General features: G+C 42.4%; 1 protein-coding gene across 6 annotated transcripts in view; it reads right to left on the bottom strand.

The window, feature by feature from the left end:
• Positions 1-23,346, bottom strand: part of specc1 (sperm antigen with calponin homology and coiled-coil domains 1) — a 149,212-nt gene that overhangs the window by 83,343 nt on the left and 42,523 nt on the right. The window contains exon 1 of one of the 6 annotated variants that reach the window (XM_050041006.1): positions 18,961-19,299. The exons of the other annotated variants lie outside the window; for them this stretch is intronic. Coding sequence (XP_049896963.1) covers positions 18,961-19,000 — 40 coding nt within the window. The 5' untranslated portion in view covers positions 19,001-19,299. Of the gene's footprint in view, positions 1-18,960; positions 19,300-23,346 lie in introns of those variants that run through there. 6 annotated transcript variants of the gene reach the window in all.

The raw sequence follows: 23,346 nt of genomic DNA, 5'->3' as shown, positions 1-23,346 counted from the left end.
TTTGTACATTCCAATATGGCCGCCATATAGACATCTGGGAAAATGCAAACATTGATTTTCTGAATCCTTATACAATAACCTTTCCAAAAATGTATAGTTTTGCAAATCCCCAAAAAAATCCCACAAAAGTTGAAATCTGAACATAATGAACCTGACTATTGTTTAAAAAGAACTCAACGTGTTTGGACTGACAGGACGCTGCCATTTAAATTCACATTAACAAATGCCGCACTTCATCCTAATCAGTTAGATGAATTTGTGACTGGACAGAGCTGCACTTGACAAAGATCCAGCGTGCCATTAAAAATCAACAGTCACTTTTCTGTGCACTTCACAGAGGATGAAGCCATGACTGGCAGAATGAGGGCAGCATGCACTCCTAAATTATGTACTGTCACATGGAAGATGTTAACACTAAATCAGCACTGTGTGCTCTAAATGACTGTTTACTATGCACTACAGGAAGCATCACCCAGACACGGCCAGAGAAAGAATGAAACACCTCACAGCTCGCGCATATTTCACAACCACTTGTCATATTCTCATAATAGGTGGCAATAAAGACGGGGACAATAGGTCCTTGTTAGAGACAGACAGGACAGTCCGATGTGATTAAGATCAGTCCGGTCCCACGAGGATGAGTGATGCCAGGAGCGGGACTTTCATTTGCTGTTCCATCATATTCTGTTTTCCTCTGAGTGAATAAAACCCAGATGGAGCACATGAACTCACTCATCTTTAGATCGCCCACCTCTTTAACCATGACATCACCGCAGCTGCTTAACGTGCACCGAGACATGACACCAGTCTAGATGCCAGGAGTCCGCACAGACAGCCGGATCCTAAAGAGGAAGAAACAGCCACACGAGTACAGCGTCAGATAGTTGAACTGACATTTTTATAAGCCTTCTTTCTAGAAAGAAAGCTTATGAAGAGGTTGCCTAAGTTGGCCAAATATTATCTTAGACCAAAAACAATATTGTTATATAAAGCTGACATTAGCCACCACTGACAGTGTATCAGTGCATCTCTGGTAGATAAAAAATACCACCCCAGTGAAACAACCTGTTTCCAAGACCAACAGAGCAGCTGCAGAACGTTTATTATATCAATTTTCACATCATCACGTGCCAGACACTGGAGACAGAGACTTAGACTCTATTTAAACCTACACACAGAGGGCAGGGGAAGACACCTAAAGTTGAACATGACACTGGATCAGCCCAGAGTACTAATAAAGATACCAGAAACAGCCTATTAAATGTATTTGACGACCTTTTTGAACAATCTAGAATAAATGATGACGTTGTATTGAAGAGCGGAGAAAGGGAGACTAACAGAAGTGCTTCCCTTCCTCAGACACTACAGCTGAGATGTCCCTGAAAGAGGCAATTAACCTCCAACTGCTCAAGTCAAGCTGTTCAGTGGCCACCTTCAAAAGACTCCCAGGACAGAATGTGGATAAGTGCATTAGTGTGTAGCACTGCTGTAAATTACATTGCCTGCCTAATGTTTTCCAACAATTTCTTCACCATACAACTAAGCCAAACACAATTAAGACAAAAGAGCAAAGAAACGACCAGTTAATAACACAGCCATAGAGAATTTTGGACGAATTTTCAAGATTTAAGGCCAAAACGCACCAAAAGCATCTGACCCGCACCTGTTAAAGTGCACCTATTGTATTAAATTGCCATACACGAATCAAAAGCATTAAGAGGCAGGACAAACTGCTTCGACGCCCCTACTTCGAACTTGTTACGATTTTGGATCGTCAATGAGGACCCATCAAGTAAAGCTTTTTTATCCTGCAGCTGCAGTACTTGTTCGGAGAGAGCTAATGGAATAAAAACGTAAGGATTTTATCCACAGAGGACAAAATTTTATTGAAGTTTTGCCAGCCTACATATAAATAGCCACCCCATTGGTGAAGATTCTCAGTCATCCAGGTCATGGAGTTTCTTAAAGACGTTACACATCTCGTCCAAGAGGCTTCTTCCGTTCTAACCGACTGGTGGGGAGTTGCAGGCTCTATACCCTGTGTGGATATGAACCCTTACAAAATCGCTGAGGTTCTTTGGTGTTGTCTGCATTTCAAATCTGATGCCTGCAGTGCGCCATAGGAGCATCAAATGACGCGTGTCAAGTGAGGCACACCAGTTATCGCTTTCAGTCGATTTGGACCTTTAAGCTGTTATCACACACTACATCAAAGTTGTTCACACACTACATCAAAGTTGTGGGTGTGGAAATTTTGTACATTTACCAGTCAATCTACATTCTGCCCCCCTTCCCCTTTAGGTCATGAGTTTTGATGGTGACCAAAAGAATGAGATTGCAGATATGAAAAGCCGAAATGACTTTCCTCTGTAGGGTGACTGGGATAAGCCTGAGAGACAGGAGCTCGGACATCCAGAGGTAGCTCGGATTAGAGCCTTCTCATCGAATGGGGCCAGCTGAGGTGGTTCAGGCATCTAATCAAGATGCCTCCTGGTCGCCTGCCATTGGAGGTTTTCTGGGCACGTCCAACTGGCAGGAAGCCCCGGGGCAGAACCAGAACATGCTGGAGGGATTATATATCTCATCTGGCTTGGGAACATCTCGAGGTCACCCAGAAGGGAGCTGGAAAACGTAGCTGGGGAGAGGGGCATCTGGGATACCTTGTTAAGCCTGCTGCCCCTGCGACCCTGCCCCAGGTAAGTGGATGATAGATGGATGGCAAGGCGACTCACAGTCTGGTGCATACAGAATACACAGTATAGATTGATGCATGTGGAACCAAAGTTCACAAGCTCAGGTTCAGCCCCAGAAACTTTGAGCCATAAGCTGTTAGCAGCAGGTGCTAAGGTCAGCACAATAAGGAGACTGCAGTGTGAGTCAGTCACACTATGCCGAGTGTAAATTAAACAATGGAGCTGAAGGACCCGTCTGCGGGTTCCCAGTCAGAAGACAAGAGTGGTGTGTTGACATTGCTCATCGTTGTAGAGTCTGTGAATGGAAACACATTCAATATCCCAATGCACATTCACCAGGGTGATCAATGTTTGGGTGCTCTGAATATAGCCAAGCTAGAACTAAGTGAAACTCTTCATGCCAAAGTTTTATTTTATCAATAACAGATATATTTTGGTATTTTTAGTTTTACATCATAACAGATGTTTCTTAGTTGTATAGCCTGTTGTGACCTGCTGTCGTTTGGGGTTTAAATGTTTCTCATTTTTATAATGACAATAGTCTACAGATGCTTCTAGTAGGAAAAATGTTACCTTGGTCCCCAGCAGGAAGATTGTGTCCGTCTTTGACACTTGCACTACTGTCTGTTCAAAATAAATCACAAGAAGTATGCCTTTATGCATTTGTTGTTGTTGTTTTTTCGCTGCACCGAACTGTGACTTTTGGGTATCGTTAAAGCCATGAAGGATGAAAGGATGGATTTTTTTTTAAACAACTGTTTGGTAGTAATTGGGATGCAAACATCTTAAAATTGCTTTGGTTTTATTAAGAGAATTTTTTGTGTGTGTGTCCAAGAGGGCACAGGAACTACATTTCCTTATGGCCCTTACAGCCACTTCTTTCCACTGTAAGTGTGCAAATCTTTCTTTCACAATCACAACTAAAATTTCAAAGGCCAAGGTGGTTAAGAGTTAGCTTAGTCTTAATTTAGTGCTGTCTTTGATGTAGGCCGGCTCAGGTCCAGGACCATTTATAGCTTCCTCTGAGAAGCACTAAATCTGTGAAAAGAAGTGCAATGGACAGTTAACTGGCTCACCGAGAAGCTTTCCTCCTCTAGCGGGGAATAAATCCTCATGCAGTCGAAGGAGTCTAGCTCTTATTGATAGCAAAGTGCAAATACTGCCAAACATCACTTCTGAAGAAAGTGAAAAAAATCCCCAGTGAGAGAGAACATTGTCAGATGATGTGTTTTGTACTTCTTCTTCCTTCATTGCTTACACTACAGGCGTAGTCAATTGTTCTAGATGAGGAATTTTCTCATGAACAATGACAGTGTTTAGTAGGACTGGGTATCGTTTAAAAATATGACAATGCTAGTACTCTTCAAGTGATAACAATACCAATGGAGTACTTCATTCAATACCTTTTATTTTGGCAGATACTTCCTAAATCCAGGTGTTCATAGCCAACAATGCAATTAGCACCTGGTGTATAAATATCCAATGCGGCTATTCACACCTGGGTGTATATTCCTGGGCATTGAGCAATGTTGAAATATGAGGTTATCATGAACAGGTCTATTCAACTATTCTGCAAAAGTTAATGCACACAGTGTGCATTTATACATCCTAAAAACTGAAGAAAAAAAGTCAATTAAGTCTAAAAATAATAAGCGAATACTGACTCGGGACACAAACCCCAGTCTCCTGTGTAAAAGTCCTGTGCTTGACCCATTCATCCATCACATCATCCTCCCTCCATGGACTGCGTCGCTCTTTAAACTACGTCACCTGGCTTTTTGGCAGTATGTTTCTGAGTTTATCTCAGAAATTTTTCACTTTTTGGCTAGTACTAGCTTTAACCGTGACGCCTGTGCCCTAATCCTAACCATTCCTGACCCTGGAATGTCAACATGACGAGTACTAACCAATCACAGTACACAGTGGGATCCATAATAAGTGTTGAGGGATGGGTGTAAATAGCCAAAAAGCTGCAGATAGACACTCCTTTTTTTCTGCTACAGGTACAATTTGGTGACATCTCGCCACACTGGTCTGCCAATTCCCTCAAATACACCATGCTCAACTTCCACACCACAGACTGCAGAATCTGTGGGTGATGAAACAAGATTTTGGTATCTATAGTGTTTTGGTTTCCATTTCTACTTCTTTCGTCATCTGAGTGGTACTGACCGATCATGTTTGAACGGCAGATTAACAGTCCGTATGGAGTGGAGCGCATTTGCCGAAATTTAATCCGGGAACCCATCAGCCCTCGTGTAATGATGATTTAGCTTTATATTAGCTTTATCAAAAAACATAGCTGCATTCATATGCAGATATGTGTTTATATAGAACAGCCATAATGAAGAAAGAAAGAAGTCTTGGCTCGGATATTCGCTGGCTATAACGGATCAGCCAGAAATATTGGTCCTGGCCCTCAAAGGCTTATTGTCGTCGCACCTAAAGCCGGTGGGTTCCGAGATTGGAATTATAGCTGCTGTGGCAATGGGCCAATCACGTGCCGCATTAAATCAAAGAATGCTTGCTTTCTAGATCTGGCAACCACAAGGATTGAATGCAGGTATCGTTTGACTGCAGAAGTTGAAACTGGATTATTTTTAGTGAATACCTTGAAGTTATCAAGTACTGATACCCAGCCTTTGTGTTTAGACAGTAGCTAAAAACAGACTTGCTGCCAACTTCAATAGACCTGTCTGAGGAGACTGAGCATATTAAATGACTGTGTTGTTTACATTAACTAATTATCCAAATGAATTACGCAGACTGACTTCCAGTAATCCAAAGGCATTCAGTTATTCCATGGGAAGTCAGCTCCCTGATCACAGTAATGCACAGTGCTGGCTTCTTTCTCTCTAATGAAGATAAGCTTTCAAATCACAGCAGGAGCCGTGTGGCTGGATGCCGTCCAGCACCAGCCAGTTAACTGCGGCCAGCCTGACTGCCAGCCAAGAGGTGACAGAGTGCACTGTGAGCAAAGTGCACACAGTCTTCAATTTACAGAACAGGAGGGGTCCCGGGTGAGGAGTCATGATGAATAAATGAGTGCAGGTGGTCAAGTGTCAGAGAGTTGGCACCTGAAATGACGCACTGGCTTCGTCATCATCACAAACAAAGCTTCGGATGGGAATCTCTCCCTGCCACTCCTCTGTCTTCCCCTCTGTGTTCCAGGAAATGTGGTGTGCAGTTTTTCAGTCAGGTGGAAGTGAAGAGGAGAGACACAGAACATGGCCTGTGTGTCTGGCCTTCCTGTTGTCCAACTGTCAGGGCATGAAATAGGTCAACAGGCGCCCATCAGTCAGACTCACAGGCATTCCTTTCCTCTTACTGGAGTGGAGGATAGACAGAAGCGAGGCTCCATGACTGCCACAGTGACTGAGCAGAGATTAGCCTGGATGGTAAGCTGCATCACAAATGTGCTGCTGAAAACCATGACACTTGTTGAGGATTAAAGTGTTTGTTCATTGCACGAAGGTTCTATAAACGACTGCAAACCAAGCTACACATGTAGAACATGCTTTGTGTATCCAGCATAGAAACATCCTACACGATATTTCCAAAAAGCAGCTGGATTCTCTGACTCGGCTTCCGGTCTAGGACCTGACATCATAAGAAAGGTGATAAATAAACAAGCAAACAGATAATACAGAACTGCAGAAGCTCCCTACAGCAATGCCAAACACAAAGCTGTGTACACCTGATATATTTAACTACATCATAAAGCTGCAGACAACAGTCTAACACCCGTCTCTGATTGGCTGTTTGCACTTGGGATAAGACAAATTCCAAAATAAAACAAACCTTTGGTTAAATATTTGAGACTGAAGAAAATAAGTCAACATGCCGTGACTTTCACAGCCATAAAACTGAATATATTTTATCACAGTTTTTGGCAATTTTTTTAACCAATAACATGAAACAGGTCTGAGCTGGTTGTATACCTTTGTGTCCAGCTTTTTCTTACTGCAACAGATCTTTCTTTCTGCCATCAGCTAAATGGAGGTGCTCCTGTCTGATATCATTCGATAACACGGTGAGCTCTATTCAAACTATTCTATATGTAAACATATCACTGCAAAACCTTCGCTGCATAAAGAAAACAAGTTTATGTTCAAAAGAACAACATAAATAATGGGAGTCAGGAGATGGTTTGCTGTTTCAGCAGCTGGTATGCAGGATACACGACCGGAGACGGGGAAATATGCTCAGTATGGGTTGGAAAAAATCCATTCATTTAAGTGTTCATTCATTTCAGTCGATGCAGAGGTAGAAAGAACCACTTTTGTTGCTTTAATCTATTAGTAACATGACACCATTTCCGTTTTAAGAAAAACAGCGTGGAAGTGAGAAAGCAGAAAATAGCGAACGGTCCGAGATTCATGTTTATTATTAATTATTTTTTAATTCTATTTTCTTATTTATTATTTTTTATGACACTAGCTTGATGAGCAGGAGTAGCTAAGTTAACTTAAAATATATATTTCTTAAATATTCAAATGTACATGTACATTTTCCTTGCAACGTTTCTAAGCAGAAGTACCAAATACTGCTGAGGGGGCGGCAGTAGCTCAGTCCATAGGGACTTGGGTTGGAAACCAGAGGGTCGCCTGTCCGGACCAAAATATGGAGCGTGGACTGGTGGCTGGAGAGGTGTCAGTTCACCTCCTGGGCACTGCCGAGGTGCCCTTGAGCAAGGCACCGAACACCCCCAACCACTCGGGGCGCCTGACCAAGGCAGCCCCCTCACTCTGACATCTCTCCACTTAGTGCATGTATAGGTCCTGTTTGTGCATGTGTGTGTTCGGACCTGTGTGTAATTGACAGAAAGAGTGAAAAAATTGTAAAACATAAAAAAAACAAAAGAAGGACTGGCAGACGTGTATTTTTCGAAATATGTCTCATGACATACAGTCTCTGGAAGTGTATGACTCAACTTTTCCACATGGTCTTGTGTTAAAAGAGTAAACAAATATTGCAATAAATTGTAATATCGAGTAGCGATACTTGAAAATCGCAATACATATCAAATTGGCATCCAAGTATGTTGATAGTATTTAATAAGCATATCATCCCAGCCCCAGTGGCTAAGGTGATATTACTCGACCACCAGAAGAAAATAATAAAAATTTATCAAATCATAGAAAATGTTTGGGTTATGGCTATTCTAAAAAGAAGCTTACTGCCATGGAAAAAAATGAGTAAAAGACCAAAGACTGACAGATTAATGCAGACTGACTGATGTGCAGAAACACAACCTTATACTTAAGGTCATTACTGTGCCTCTCTTGTCAGCAGGCGGCATGCTAATCAATCGTACCTACAACTGACCAGGCAAACCTTCCACCCTGCCTTTTCAAAAACAGTCAGCATGCAGGACTGTGAAGAATTGTGTGTTTAAGCTGAGATGCTTGTATCAGCCTGAAAAGTGAACAGCTCTGTGCTTCCTCTGCAGCACGGCATGAAAGTGCAGCATGAGAGCTGGCAAGCCACAGAGGGCCACTTGGCCTGGGTTCTTTGGCTCCTTTAATCATTTTGATTGAATCATTTTAACTGGCCTGCATGGGATGACTTTTAACACAGCATCCTTATGCTGATCCACTCCGCTTTACACTACTTATGGAGCCAATACCCTACAGAGACATCCAATAGCGTGGACCGTGAGCCAGCCAACTGGGAGGGAGAATTTCTTCATGCTCCAAATGGAAAACAGTTTAACACAGGACTCACTGAAGGAATAATAATATGCCATTTTACATGATTGTAGGTTTACAGGATCAGCGTGTGTGATGGGTAACAGGTTGTATTGCTAAACTTAGTTTTAAACTTCTGATGATTTCCATTTTAGGCCCTTTACCTTTGGAATAAATGTTACAAGACTTAAGATGTATTAAGCTGTGATCTACTTTCCTGGATTGACCACAAAAAGGATTTTAAGAAACCTACTCTATGGAAAGATTAAGCTGCAAATAGGGGTTTTTGCGAAAGAACAGACAACATCAGCCTCTAATCTCAAGCAACATTTAGGTACTGTGGCTCCCTTTTCACTGACCACAGCTTAAAACACAAACAACAGAGAAGCAACCGATATTACAGAAGGGCTCAGTCTCACCAGCCTTTAGAAAAGCAACATTTTAGAAAAGGCAAAGTAAATTCATGAATTTCTTCAAAGCCAGGGTTGAGCCCCATTCACATTTGAACCTTTACTGATACCAGTGCTTGGAATTCAGTACCCAATGGTACCTTTATTCTGTTCTTAACTTATAATAACAAAAAATGTAGTTTTTGAACAAGCTGGAGGGGTGATGTAGTAAAGTAAGAAGCAATTATTCTCCACTGTTCTTTTCTAATCACACATAAAGCTACTCTTCTGTCTCTGTGTCTATGTGTGTCTGTCTGCTCATCTAGCAGTGATAGTAGGCTATTACTAAAATAATACAGAAAAGAAGATAGACCAGACAGCAAAAACATCATGGCTGATTTGCACTGCACTTATACTTTTGGCTCCGTGGGAAGCTGACAAAGCAGCCAATGTAGCAGCCGATGTATAGCAGCCGTGAAGCTCTGCGGCCAGCCTCCCGGCTGTGGGACCATGCCACCCTCTGTCTGAAGTTGAATCTGGCAGCTCAATGAAGCTCCGTTGCTGGCCTCAGAGCTTCATGGCCAGCTTCTAGGCTTCGGGGCACTTTTCGGCACTTCTGCCTCTTGTCTAAGCCTGTAGTTTTCACCCAGATGCACTCTAATGGCCTATTTCCACCAGATGCATGTTGGTTGCGTCTCCACTCCGGCACGGCAGCGGAGCCGATGGGATTCAATTCTAGTCAATGTGTGTGTTTCCACCGGCTGCAGCTGTGCTGCGTTCCGGCTCCGTCTCAGCTCCGGCACTCCGGAGCCCTCCGCAACAGATACGCAGGACTTCTATTTTTGCTGGACGCCGGAGCACTACGCAGCAATTCAGCACAGAGCAGATCGTGCGGGGCAGGAAGTCGTACACAGAAACAAAATAAAACATCCGGTTAATTTTCAAAATAAAATACACAGTGTTCACAGCGGATCATATTTCCTTGCACTACACCTTGAAAACTACATAATGGGCAGAGCCAGGCCTGAAGTCAACAATTCAGAGGTTTTCAGACGTCATTTCACCCCGTTGACACCATGGACGAGGAGATATTAATCATGGCAGTGCACCGAGATGTCTTCCGGCGGAGCTGCACCGCTCCGCACAGTAAACGCAGCCGGTGGGTATTGACGGACGGCGGAGCACGCAGCGGAGCACGCAGCGGATAACCAGCGCTGCCGTTCCGCAACGGACACGCATCCAGTGGAAATCCAGCGTAAGGCACTGACATTTGGCACAGATATATTTAACATGAATCAGTAACTTACAGTACCGATGTAATTCGGTCCAAGTTTGGTACCTAACCCCGGGCTATCTGTTAAAATATTTCATCTGCCCACTGTCAGCCCAACGATCCCAGCATGCCATTTTCAGCCATTTTGTTGTAGAAAAGACTACAAAATGACCTATTTGGGATTATTTTTGTTTGCCGGTTGTGTACAGGACACAACCGGCAAACTGAAGAACCAAAATGAAGCAACTTTCTGTCTTTGCAAACATGGCATGGCTGACACTGACACTTTGAGAACAAGCATGAATTTGCAATAGCTCCAACCTCCATGCTTAATTTCAGCCCTCTAGGGCAAAAAATGTGGTGGGGAATTTTAACATGGAAATTCCCGCCATCTTGACGATCCGTATATTGAAGAGGATCAACGAAGTTATCACATTAGCTGTGTCATACAACCTGCAAGAAGTCACAACATCACTGAGCTTCCAACGCCACTTTTTTGCGAGGACGTGCTAATGAATTCCACTGTGCCACTTTCTGGACTGACTGTACAAAGACACATAATCAACAAGATGACACCCAGTGTTCCCAACTTCACTCTCAGAAAGTGAGAGTGATCTGATGTTTCTTTGTGTTGCTGTTCTCAAGACAGAAACAGTGCTCTATAGCAGACAGCAGAACCTACATCCACAGGATTACTGTTCCCAGAGCCAGCTGCTGACAGATTCACAAACCATATCAGGTTGATTTGGTATGCATGATTGAACACACAATCACAGGCTTAGTGGTTAACATGTCAGATCCAATCCAAGTGTTTTTAGGATGACAATTTTATACACGCATTCAGAGAGGCTCTGCTATATATTTTGATCTTTATAAGCTCAGGCCTGAAGGCAATAATGTACCAACTTTGATGTCCAGGTTATAGTCTCCAGTTAAACAGGACATTTAAACAGCACACACCTCCCTCTGCAAACACAAAGCACTGTGTTTACTGTACCAACTGCTAACTGCCATGGAAAGTATGACTGGTGTAACTTCCTCACGATGCCCCAGCTATCAGAGGTTGGACAAACTTGCTTCCTCATGTTGAATCCCTGGTCTACGTCAATTCGCTCTGATATTGTGTTGAGATAGCACAATAATCTGTCCTGTTGCTTGTGGTGATTTTGGAGTCTGCTCTCCATGGGAGCGGTACCCATCAGGCAGCCACAGTGTATCAGTGCCTCACCAGACGTTACAGCAGACAGATAAGCATTTAGTATCAGTATGAGAAGTGTCTTATAGGAACATCTCAGCTGTACTCTAACATCAGTATGGGGGGGGGGGGGTACTCAGGGTTATTTTCAATGCTGTGATATAATTGTCTAATGGCAGCAGTCAGCAAAAACTGAGATATGTTGCTGCTTATCTGAGAGGAGGCCAAGCCGAGCACTGTTTATGTGTGTAAGGATGAAAACTACCTTAAAGTAATGACCTTGAAGATATTATTTATTTTAGGTCACTATCTATCACCACATGGCGTATCACGGTGGTGACTGAGCCTGTGGCCCACTGGTGAAAGCTCTTGCATGTGCAGTATTAAGAGATGGGTGTCTGTGGCAACATTCTTAGGAGAAATCTCAAGCAGTGCGGTTGGTGACTTGTTCTCCATCAGTGTTGTGCAAGTTCACGCAGTGCAAGTGGCACTGAAGTGGCCCTCTCTCTGGGCGAGCAAGCAGATATCGATAAAAAAAATTGCCTTCAAAGCACATGTGTTTTTAGCTAGCAAACATTTTACGTAGCTGTGTCATAAATCCCGCAAAATCTCACTATGTCACAAAGCTTCCAATGCCGACAGTTTCCTGTCTCAACTGGCTGAGGTTGTTGCCTAGTGGCCCCTGAAGTGGCACTCATCTGGGCTAGTCAGCAGGTCAATAAAATCAAGATAAAATAGATCACCTTTGAAGACTATGCACGTGCAGACACGAGTTTTCAGTTATTCTACTTGATTAGACCTCTGAATACGTTGTTGTCAGCCGGAGCTATGACGGGAATTCTGTGAAGTCACCAAACTCCATGCTCTAATTAGAGTGACAGAGGCATTAGTTCTCCCGTCCTGACAACAAAGCTGACAGGAAAGTCTGGGAGATGTCAATCAAGTCACACATACAGAAGGTTCTGAGGGGAGCTCAATAACGGAGTAAAAAAACACCTGTGTGCGTTTGCCATGACTGGGTAGGGGCTTTAAAAAACATCTAGAACACAAACTTATTCAGTGGAAGTTAAATATTAAAGGGCTTTTCCATACAGGTGTGCTGGCTTCGCTTGACTTGGTTTGAATAGGTGTGTCAGCCCAGCACGACAGGGATTTGCATCTTCATTACAACAGTGCTGTGTGCTTGGAGGTGTGTCTTTAACTGATGACACACTTGTCTTTAGTCAATGACATTTGAAAGCAGCTAAAAAAACACACACATTATTTTGCTGGAAAGAGAGAGTGGGGATGACACGCAGTAAATGGCTGTGGGTTGGAATTGAATTGAATTGTGAGGCAGCAAAATAAGGAAATGTTGAGTTTTCATCAGCAGTAACTTAACACAACTCAGACAAAGCTGAAAGCTAAACTCCAAAGCACAGATATTCAGTTAGACGCAACCAAAACACTGAGAGCTGAACACAAAGAGACTTTTAAAAATGTCTTTCTCTCTGGTCTCCTGCACAGACATGAGTCTCAAAACACACAAGCTTGTTTGAGGCAGAGAAGGGTATTGTAGGGGGTTGGCTGCGGTCGGCAAGATGTCGCCGCTACCTGCTTAGTGGGCTCAGGCACACCTTCATCCCACCTCTGGAGACGGTCCATCTCAGGCACACCTCGGCACATTTAAAGTGACAATGGAAGAACAAATCAATGCTGCATGGTTTGACTCGTGCAGCCAAAATTGCCAATGGAAAAACCCTATTCATAAATTTTTTTCCAGACTTAAAATAGTTATAAAAAGGTAACAAAAAGTCAACATTTAATCACACAAGTATGTATTAAAATGTAAGACATGTTTACGCTAGATGTCTGAGCTTTGCTGGCTTTCTGAACCAGCACCCATAAAAAATAAAAACGCAATGTTGCTTTGCCGCAGTGTGGACAGAAACATCAATATTATTCCAATGACAACACACTAACTGCTACTTCGATAACATCCCCCACTTTTTAAAAAAAAAAACACTGTGCTTTTGGCAGCATCTTCAAACATTACAGCTACCTTCAAGCATCCCAGTCAAACTTCTGGAGGAAGCACAAGTGGGAGAAATTTCCCATTTTTGACCATGAGAACGTCACGACAACCCGTTTTACCTCACTACACAAACATGTTTTCTTTGATCCTGTGCCCAAATGGGTACAAATGACTGAGCTGCAGCCCTGAAAATAGACCCACTGTTATTGGACAATATATTACTGACAATTCATCAACAACATGCTGACTGCAGGCGCTGGTCTTGGCCCCTCTCCTGCTGAGCCAGTGAGGAGACAGGAAGGCTTGGTGTAGTAGCCTTCAGTGTAATTTGGTTCTGATAACGACCTCCTTATCACTGCAGCAGACAGCTCACTCCTTAGCCTGCCACTTCTGAGATAACACCATCAATCAAATCTGAACAAGTTCCTCCTGCTCCCACATTTCTTTCCCTACTTCCAGCACCAGAACTGTTATTCTACCTTCCAAACTCACAGTCTGACGAGCCTCAGCTGGCAGTTTCACCGTCTGGGTGCAAGCAAAGCTTATGTAAAGAGTTGTATAGAGATAAGAGATAATGAACCCTAATTGAATTAAAGGTTTAGAAGTCTGTATGCTTATTATTATTTTTGTGAAAAATAAAATCAAGGGCTTCTGTGCGTCCTTGGTCTTAGCTCCCTAGGATCTATAACTTCCTGTCATGAGCAGGCAGAATGAAAAATCAAGCCATTTGATGATCAATTCTCATTTACTTTAGAGGCTCATTTGAGAAAATGGAGAGTGCTAATTCATAATAATAATACACCAGTCAATAAATAATATTGCTGAGTGCTTCATTTCATAATGGAGGTTCATGTGGGAAGATGGGCCGAGGATTACAGAGTGCTGTACTGAGTTTAAATACTTCTCATAGCCTGCAGAGCGTGATTGATTACACAGAGTATGACTGTGATGGCATACTCTTTCACTGGCTGAGCAAACATTTTACTTTGACTCATTTAATTTGCAACCCCACATACTTACACATACCGCCATAACAATCAGAGTTAAGACTAATGCCTACCATACACTAGAGGACTTTGAAAAGACTTTTAAAAGAGTCTGACACCCTCTCCCTGCAAAGGCTGGGGATTTTGCAGGGTCGGCATTTTAAAAAACTACACCTAAAATCCTTAGGAGATCATTTCCAATCTTGCTCCAAAAACTTTTTGGATTTTGTCGCCTTCTCTTCTTGCTCCAAAAACTTTTTGGATTTTGTCGCCTTAACTCACAACCAGCCCCTGCTGGTTACCTGAGCTGTTTTATTGGGAGGAGATTGTGGGAATGAGATGCTAACCATTTCAAAAATTAGGATTTCTCTCTAAAATAAGTGCCGGCTGGTGGATCAGAGAGATGCCAAATTAAACACAGACTTCTGTTCACTCCATAACTCCACCAGTTTCTCCTCCTTTTCCACAGTCCAAGAGAACAGAAACTTGTTCACATTCTTGCCCCTACATGGAGTCCCCTGCATGTTTTCTATCTACCTGGTTTGGTACTTCTTGTTTGGAGCTGCAGAGAGTGCGCCTATTGGTTGGTGATAATGTTCACGTCATTGAACTCCACTATCTGCATGAGCCAAGACTAAAAATTTCCAATAATATTAAACATGTCTGATTTTGTTAGAACGCTACGACAAGAAATCAACTGACTTAAGACAGCCCAAATGATAAGGATCATGTGCATGTGCCACAACTGATGGAAAACTTGTGATAGAGCACAAGTCTTCCATGCGGAAGGTCTAATCAAACGGGACCAGATTAATCTGAGCCAAGTCCCCTACGAGAGAGCATCTCAAGCCTGGCATAGACGAGAGATTCCAGATGCAAAAGTGGTTTCACTGTATACTTGTCTGTGACCCTGAAAGTGCTTGAAAAGTCATTTGGTGTAATGCTGGTGTAAGTCAGTTTTAGTGACATGTGAAGTTGGATACTGTGGCGGTTGTGTCACCAGTTTGTGAGCTCTTCTCACTACCATCATCGACAACATTGGCTAATCTTTGAATCCAAATAATATTATTTTTGGACTAGCCCCCTCCATGGCAGCTCTCCCATGTATTGGCCTCTGCTGGTCTGCAGCATCCCAGTAGGTTGCCAGGTTTGTGTAACAAGAAATCACCCAATAATGTTTCAAAAATCAAACCTCTCAATAACAAGAAAATGCAAATATTTAATGACAAAAGTCAAGTGATGAAGTGAAACTAACCCTTTCAAGTCTAACTTAGGACTTAAGGCATGAACACCAAGTCAAGTCTTTTATCATAGTTATTCAAACAAATCTCGAGTCGTCAAATTTGTGACTCGAGTCAGACCAAAGTCAAGTCTTGATTCAAGTTCCCCACCTCTGATTACATTCTCATAATTACTTTGTACTGAGAATAACATTCATCAACAAGCAGCCCAGTTTTGCTGAGTAACTGACAATTTGTGAGATTTAAGACAAGGCAAAAGAAATAAGAGGCAATATTGGTGTTCTTTGTTCCAACTTTTTGACTAAACACTCAACAATCTTTTGTTTTGCGTATCATGTATTAACTGTGCACTGTATACTGTATGTGTGTGTGTGTGCATGGAGAAGAAACAGGGAGCTAATCTTTTCAAGCATGCAGCAGCTTGCTACCACTGCCTTACAATCTGAGCCTACTGTGCTCTATCTTCAAGCAACACTCGCTACTGCTATGAAGTGATGCAGCTTAACAACACCCACCTCTGACAAAATACTTCTCTGTACTGTGTGTGTGTGTGTGTGTGTGTGTGTGTGTGTGTGTGTGTGTGTGTGTGTGTGTGTGTGTGTATGTCCGTGCCTGTTGCCCTAGCAAGCCACCTGGCTCTGATCTATTCAGTGTCTATTTCTGTTGGGATGAAAACATGCAAACATAAATCACATAGCAGCATAAAAATATGATGAAGCTCTGTGTGTGTATGTGTGAATGTAGATATGTGTACAAATAGGAGGAGGCTCCGCACACATACACAAGTACACATATTAAGATGCAAATTAGGGCTGCAAAATAGTGTTGTCAAAAATATTTCAATTCCGAATATTTGACCCAGTTTTAATACTCATTTTCAACAGTACCGATACACTGGTAACAGCTGTGCGTTGACAATCTCTCTTATTGTTAATGCTCACTACAGTCATTCTGCTGGTCTCTGCTACTTACCAAAAATAATCGTCATTGACGTCATTGCGTTATAGCCTTGTTATCTTTATCTTTTGCTAAAAATTTTAATTGTTCGCCCTCAATGTAAATTTTCCTCGTGATATTGAAAGAATCATATCAAAGTTAGAAAGTCCAGTATCGTGACAACACAACTTCACGATATATTGCCTTTGTATCGTCATTGCAAAGTCAGTTAGCATGATAAACACATTTTGAAAGACTGCGATATTGTACTTTTTTGAGTTAGTTAAAAGAGAGTATTAGTGGAAAACTGCACTTTAAAATCTAACTATCATACTTTTTCTTTATTGGTGCCTTTTTTGTGTTCAGTTCAAAGTTTAATTTGGTCGATACAGTGAAAGCCACTATTATATAAATGGACTTGCACTTGTACAGCACCTTTCTAGTCATCTGACCACTCAAAGCGTTTATACGACGAGTCACATTCACCCATTCACACACACACATTCATACACTGGAGGCCGAGGCTACCATACAAGGTGCCACCTTTTAACACACTCACACACCAATGGAGCCATCAGGAGCATCAGGGGTTCAGTATCTTGCTCAAGGATACTTTGACATGTAGGCTGTAGGAGCCAGGGATCGAACCGCCGATCTTCGCCGACCCACTCTACCTCTGAGCCACAGCCGCCCATCAGTCTATTTCACGAGCTTCAACTACAGGTGCTTTACATGTGCACATTCCTTTCCTGTCTACATCACCAGCAGCCATGCCTGCTCCTTGCATTTTGAGTGCTACACAAGGTAGCCTGAGTAACACCAAGTTTCACTGCTGCATCTCATTGGCTTGTTTTTGGCAGTTTGTCATATGCTTCGAAGACAGTACGTTTTTCATTGAGAAAAACATAACTTTTTTCCCTCCCATCGTTATTTCAATGTGCATGGAGCAGCCGCAGCCTCGGGTAGCTAGCTTGTTATCGCAAGACAAAGCAAAAGTACTTTTTTTTCTCATGTTGTCATGTATGAAAAGACCCAAAATAAACTCCGCAAGCACACTACTGGATTACTATAGGCAAATATTTAAACAGTATTTGTAACAGTATATCGTATTTTGCGATATGGTGATAAAAATCATCATGGGACTGGGATGCTATGTACGTCTGTCTCATCGCTAAGCATTGAACAGGACTGATGAGAAAAATCGAACATTCTGGACACTACAAAGGCTAACTTTGGGGTCGACGATGTGGTGTATGACATAATATTACTAACATTAAATATCTATGGAAGGCTGCATGTGAGAAACTTACTGGGGTTTGTTTTCGCCTAGAAGCTAACGTTAGCCATCATGTTGTTTCAAAGAGGCCTTTTATGTGATCCTATTCCTTTCAGAAGTTTTGTAATCCAGCCTTGAACTTCAGTATCTTTTTCGAGACTTTGTAAAATAAGTCAATTACAGCTACACTAAATGTCTTTTGTAATTATTCATTCATATTTTTTAAAGCTGATTGTCATGCCCTGATTGTATCTCTGAACTGCAGGGGGCACAATGATAGTAGCACATCAGATTTATCATTTATTCTTTTTGAGTCATCTTTTTAAATAGTGAGATAATTATTGTTTATTGTGGACTTTTCATTATGATAATGTTGTACTGTGAGTTTTTAGTATCGTTACATTCCTAGCATTTGTATAAGATTGATTCTGTCCAAAGCTTTTTATCCAAGGATTGATCACTATAAGGCGTTTTAACTGTAAAAGAATGTTGGAAATATGTTGTTGTATTTCAGCAGCATGAGGCAGAACTGAGTACACTCCAATATCTGTTTATTTATTACAAGTAATGTCGTTATTGTGATATTCATGGACAATATTGCTTATCTGCCTCACACCATGCAAATGGTGGTTTTGTTGAAGTAATTCAGAGAGGTTACAGACGTGGCAGAGCTTCGTTGTCTTTGGATGAGCCTGAAGTTGCTGCTGAGTGCAGTTCAGAGGGACTTTGAAATGGAAATCTTACTGAGGCGCAGTGAGCTCGGGGCAGCGGAGGGATGTGAGCGTGAGACTGATGATACCATCTCATCTGGCAGCTCCCCTCATGCTTACTGTCAAGCAAATCTCACTCAGCACTTTCCCCCCCGCCCGACTCCCGATATCTACACGCAGGTGCAAACGCATTTACACACACAAACCTGTACTGACTCAATACAGAAACACAACACAAGAGATCAGTAATTACACGCACGGAAAGTGAGAATACGCTCACATTAAATAATGGCACAAGAACAGAGCAGAACTTGAAACCTGTTTAAACAGCGTCTATAACTCCAGGGTATATTAATCAGTACTCATCAGTCAGTGCTCTGTTGGTGCGCATCGTAGTCAGTACTCATTAGTCAGGACTTGTCGTGTCAAGAGATCCACTCAGACTTGACATGACTCACATCTATTGTATTTACCAAATGTATGTCTTTGCCCTTTTACATCAACAGACACAGACAAAGAGGGATGCTGAGGCAAACCGCCATACAACAGAAGCAGACCTGACTCTGTTTCCTCCTGTCTCCCCGCCTGGTTCCCCATGTTGGTCCGCTCCGCGACTCCCACTCTCCACACCGGGGCGGACTAATCCAAGAATCCGTGGCTGCGGGGGAGAGGTGAGTGTGTGTTTGAGTGTCTGGGTCTCTGCTCAGCACCGAAAAACCAGCGCCGGTCAGTCACACAGGGATAAAAACATAAAATTCTTCTTATTCCTCCCTTCTACTGCTCTTCTTTTCTTTTACTCCTCTCCGGGACTGTGTGAGTGAGTGAGTGAGCGTGTGTGTGCATGTGTGAGGAGGCAGGCTGTGTGTCCTGTCAGTGAGTGACTGCGAGTGTGTGTGAATATGTGTGCGTGTCCTCCAGAACGGTGACAGTATGTCACACTGGCAGGCGGGCGGGCAGGCAGCGTCGTGTGCACTTCATTATCGCTGTGATGACTGGAATCAGCTCAGAGGGGGAGTGGCTTCCCTGGCCACACACACCAACACACCTCCTCCCACTGCTGCCAGCCAGTTTACTCTCACCAATACCAGCTGAACAATGGTGAGATAAACCGTCCCTCTCACTGGTACTGAAAAGACAAGCGAGTAGAGAGAGAGGGAGAGGGTGGAGGAAAGAAAGAAAGAAGGAAGAGGAGCAGGAGAAAAGGAGGCACTGTTTGTATTTTTGGCAGAGGGTGACCGTGCAACTCTTGTCTTTTCTTGCTCAGGGAACTTGCAGCCTGGGACCTCACACAAAGTCTCCCGTGCCCACTCCCTCCTAACAAAATCACAACTGCAATTTCCCAACAAAAGTCTTCATAAATAGGGAAAGGAGATGCTGGTCACCCCAGGCTTGCAGCAACATTTCTCTCAACAGCGAGTGCACTCAGCAGGGAACAATAGCATGTGTGTGTGTGTATGTGAGTGTGCCTACAAGTGTATAAAAGATGGGGGTGGTGTGCTAGTTTTGGAGGGGTTGTGCAGAGCCAGTGAGAAGAGGGCTTGTTTTTTTCCCCTCATTTACAATGTATGTATGTGTTAAATATTTATGATGGAGGAGCCGAGGAGTGGAGAATGACTTGTCATTTTCAGTTGTACTGATCTGTTTTTCTTAAGGGGCACTCAGTCTTCAGTGTTGTGTTTTTATGTGTGCACCTGTCAGGAAAATCATGATGAACTCCTTGGAAATCTGGCAATCTCTGAGGCTGAAAAATTAAGCTCACATGAAAGTGCCAAAATCTGCAGTTCCTCTAATGGCCACTTGAGGCTGGCTCCGAAACAGAGTAAATCTCTACAGACCTCCATGTTCCAATGCCCAACTTTACAACATGTTTACAGCCTGGTGAAAATACAGTTTTGGTCTAGTTTCCCCATTCATTCAACTGTACGGGGAGTGCATTAACTCACAAGACTTAAAATAATGCATAATTAAGGGGGTGGCCACTTTGAGTAACAGGCTGTCTGTGAGGTGTCACCTTGGGCTCTCAGTAAAATCCACCTCTTGCCACAGCTCCACCGTCTTGTCAAAATATGAGCCCTTTTACTCACAGATTGCGCTATAGGACTGGTAAGAAGTTGCTTCTTGATGCCGCCTATGCTTTTCTACACAGACCCAAACAACGGCGGCATAATGCTGCCTCAGTGTGTGATTTTCTATAGCAAGCTGACATCCCAAAAGCAAAAGAGGCGTGACATGGTCGGCCTCTAGTGTGACATATAACGAATGTGTCAGCTTTATAAACAACTACAAAAGCATAACATGGCAATACAATCATTTACTGTCTTTTTTATGACTGCTAATTTTGTCCTCAGCGCGGAGGGCAAGGAGCTCCCAGATTTCATTGTCTCCCCAGTTCGTAGACATGTTTTGGTTGCTGTTCTTCTTCTTCTTTGATTTAGCTGCTAACTGCTAGTAGCTTCTTTTCAAATGTCCCAGCTGTGAGTCACACACATAACGCATCGTCAACATTACACCCATCCCATCTATGGTTCTGTTCTGCCGGCTGTCCCTGTCACACAGACATCAATTCAGCGCTGTTACTACCTCGGCTGCCAGCTCAAAGGCAAGACAACTCTGTCCCCCACCCTGTGATCATACCGTTTATACAGAACGTTGAGGCAGAACAGGCAGTGTAAAAGATGGTCGTTTCTTGTTCCACAAATCAAAAATGGCAATGGCTCAAAAGCTCAAAGCTTCAAAACTGGAGTTGACAAACCAATAGGAGACGACATGGGGACTATGTCCATTATTTTTCTGCAGTCCATGGCCAAAACACAAGGAAGTCCGGAAATACTTCCCTACAATATAGGCATATTGCTGTTAACAGTTAATTAAAAAAAGATAATTATAATTTATCAGCAGCCAGAAAATACATCTATACCACAGAAATACCCACCCACAAGAAATGACAAGGACTAAAACAACACAATAAAGCTGCAAATACTAGTCGATTAACCAGTTAGTTGACTGAAAGAAAATGAATCCTTAACTATTTTAATATCAATGTCATTTTTTTTAAAGCAAAAATATCAAACGTTTGCTGGTGCCAACTTATAAATGTGATAAGCTGCTGCTTTCTTTGTCGTTCATGATAACCCTTTAATGGGTTTTAGACTGTTGGTCTGACAAAAGCAATTTGAAGACGTCACTCTGGGCCCTGGGAAGTTGAGATGAGCATTTTTCACAATCTTTTGTCATTTTATAGATTAAACAATTAGTCATGAAAATAACCGGCAGATAAATTGATAATGGAAAGAACTGTTAGTTGCAGCCTTTTTGCACAAACACAAAAGAGCAGCAACTGCAGCAAACAAAAGATTTTCTATTCATAGCTTTCTGAAGAGAGAGACATCGTGTTTCATCTGACCTCTGTTAACAGTAATACAATAAGACAGCACTGTCTGAGTGTTTAAGACACAGTATGCTGTGCTGTGATGGTCCAAACAGAAAGCTCTGTTAGCCAAGAGCACTACTCTATATGGAGTACTATTTATCAGAAATCAAAATTTATTCCAACTGCATCATCAATTTTTAAAGCCATACTTGACACAGATAAGCACTGATATTTTTAGCAGGATGAGCATCTCTCTGTTGCGTAAGCTCAGAGCTACCAGCTTTATTTCCTTCATGTTCACTCACTGCTGAGAACAGCCATGGAAATAAAAATGCAAAGCAGAATAATAAAGGCGGCGGACATTTAAAGTTGCAGCAGCTTTTTTTTGCTCAATATGTTTTTGATGCACAAGATACTCTAAGCTCCAGTCAGAAAAGCATTTTTAAAAATTCCTTGTTTGCTGCAGGATTCTGCCCACGTCAGGTTGAATATTCAGCCCTTTGATACAATACTGTACACCGCCGCTTCCAAGCCTTTTTTTTTTATAGCTTATGAATGTTGCATAAACTGTTGGTACAGTTTCCTCATCCTTTCTTAATACTCTCCTCTCCCTCTTCGTTATGGAGCAGCACATCTACCACAGTAAACAAACATGCCTCTAATCCAGCTAAGAATGTTCTCCTCACCGCAGGACGTCCATCTCTGTGGGCCCAAACAGGCCCCTTTCAAGATCTGGCAAGACCATTTCTCTCTGTCTTACATCTTTAGGGGACTTTCTGAGGTCACAAGCTCCTCAAGCGAGGAATTTCAAACTCAGTGTCAAAACTCCGGTCAACAAGCCTAAAGGATGGCAGGTGTGTTTATGTCTGAGTTGATGCCAGATGCGTAGATACAGTGTTAATTCAGGCCTTTGAAGCAAACACTTCAGATGCAGTGTAGTGAGTGGGAGTAAAGCTATTCCCACTTGCCATAATCCTTTTCACACTCTATGCATAATAAATGGAGGAGTACATATATATACACTGTAGTGCATAGTTCGACTTACATGGGGCCTTATGGGGGACATAAAAGGTAAAGGTGTGGTTAACTTTGCATGCATATTTGTGTGTGTCCATCTGCACATGTGGGTGTAAGGCTGCCCCCAATAGTTGACCAAAGGTTTGTCGACCAGAAAGGTCATTAGTCGGCAAGATTTCATTGGTCGCTTAGTCTCAGAAAAAAAAAGAAAAAAAAAGTGAAACTCTATTAGGAGCTGCATCTTGTCAACATAAATCAAAACCTATATAACTGGATCTGTGGGAATTTAATTTGAAAGGACAGACACAGGAAGTGGCCATGCTCAGCAGTCAGACAGGAGTCACGTTACAAACCAATCACAGCCGACAGATATCTTTCCCTTCTTCTGTAAATATTCAGTCTGATAAATATGGGAAAGTTGATCATTTGTCTTTCTCTGTAATGTAGCACGTTAACAATGTTACTGACACTATTCTTTCTCACACCTTGAACTCAAACCATTGTGTTGCTGCACCCAAAATATATACTATAATAGCTAAAATACTGTTGGAAACAT

Source organism: Epinephelus moara, chromosome 3 (genome assembly GCF_006386435.1).
Source record: "Epinephelus moara isolate mb chromosome 3, YSFRI_EMoa_1.0, whole genome shotgun sequence".
NCBI lineage: Eukaryota > Metazoa > Chordata > Actinopteri > Perciformes > Serranidae > Epinephelus > Epinephelus moara.
The sequence above is the reverse complement of the archived record's forward strand: the minus strand, read 5'-3'. Positions and strand labels throughout refer to the sequence as shown.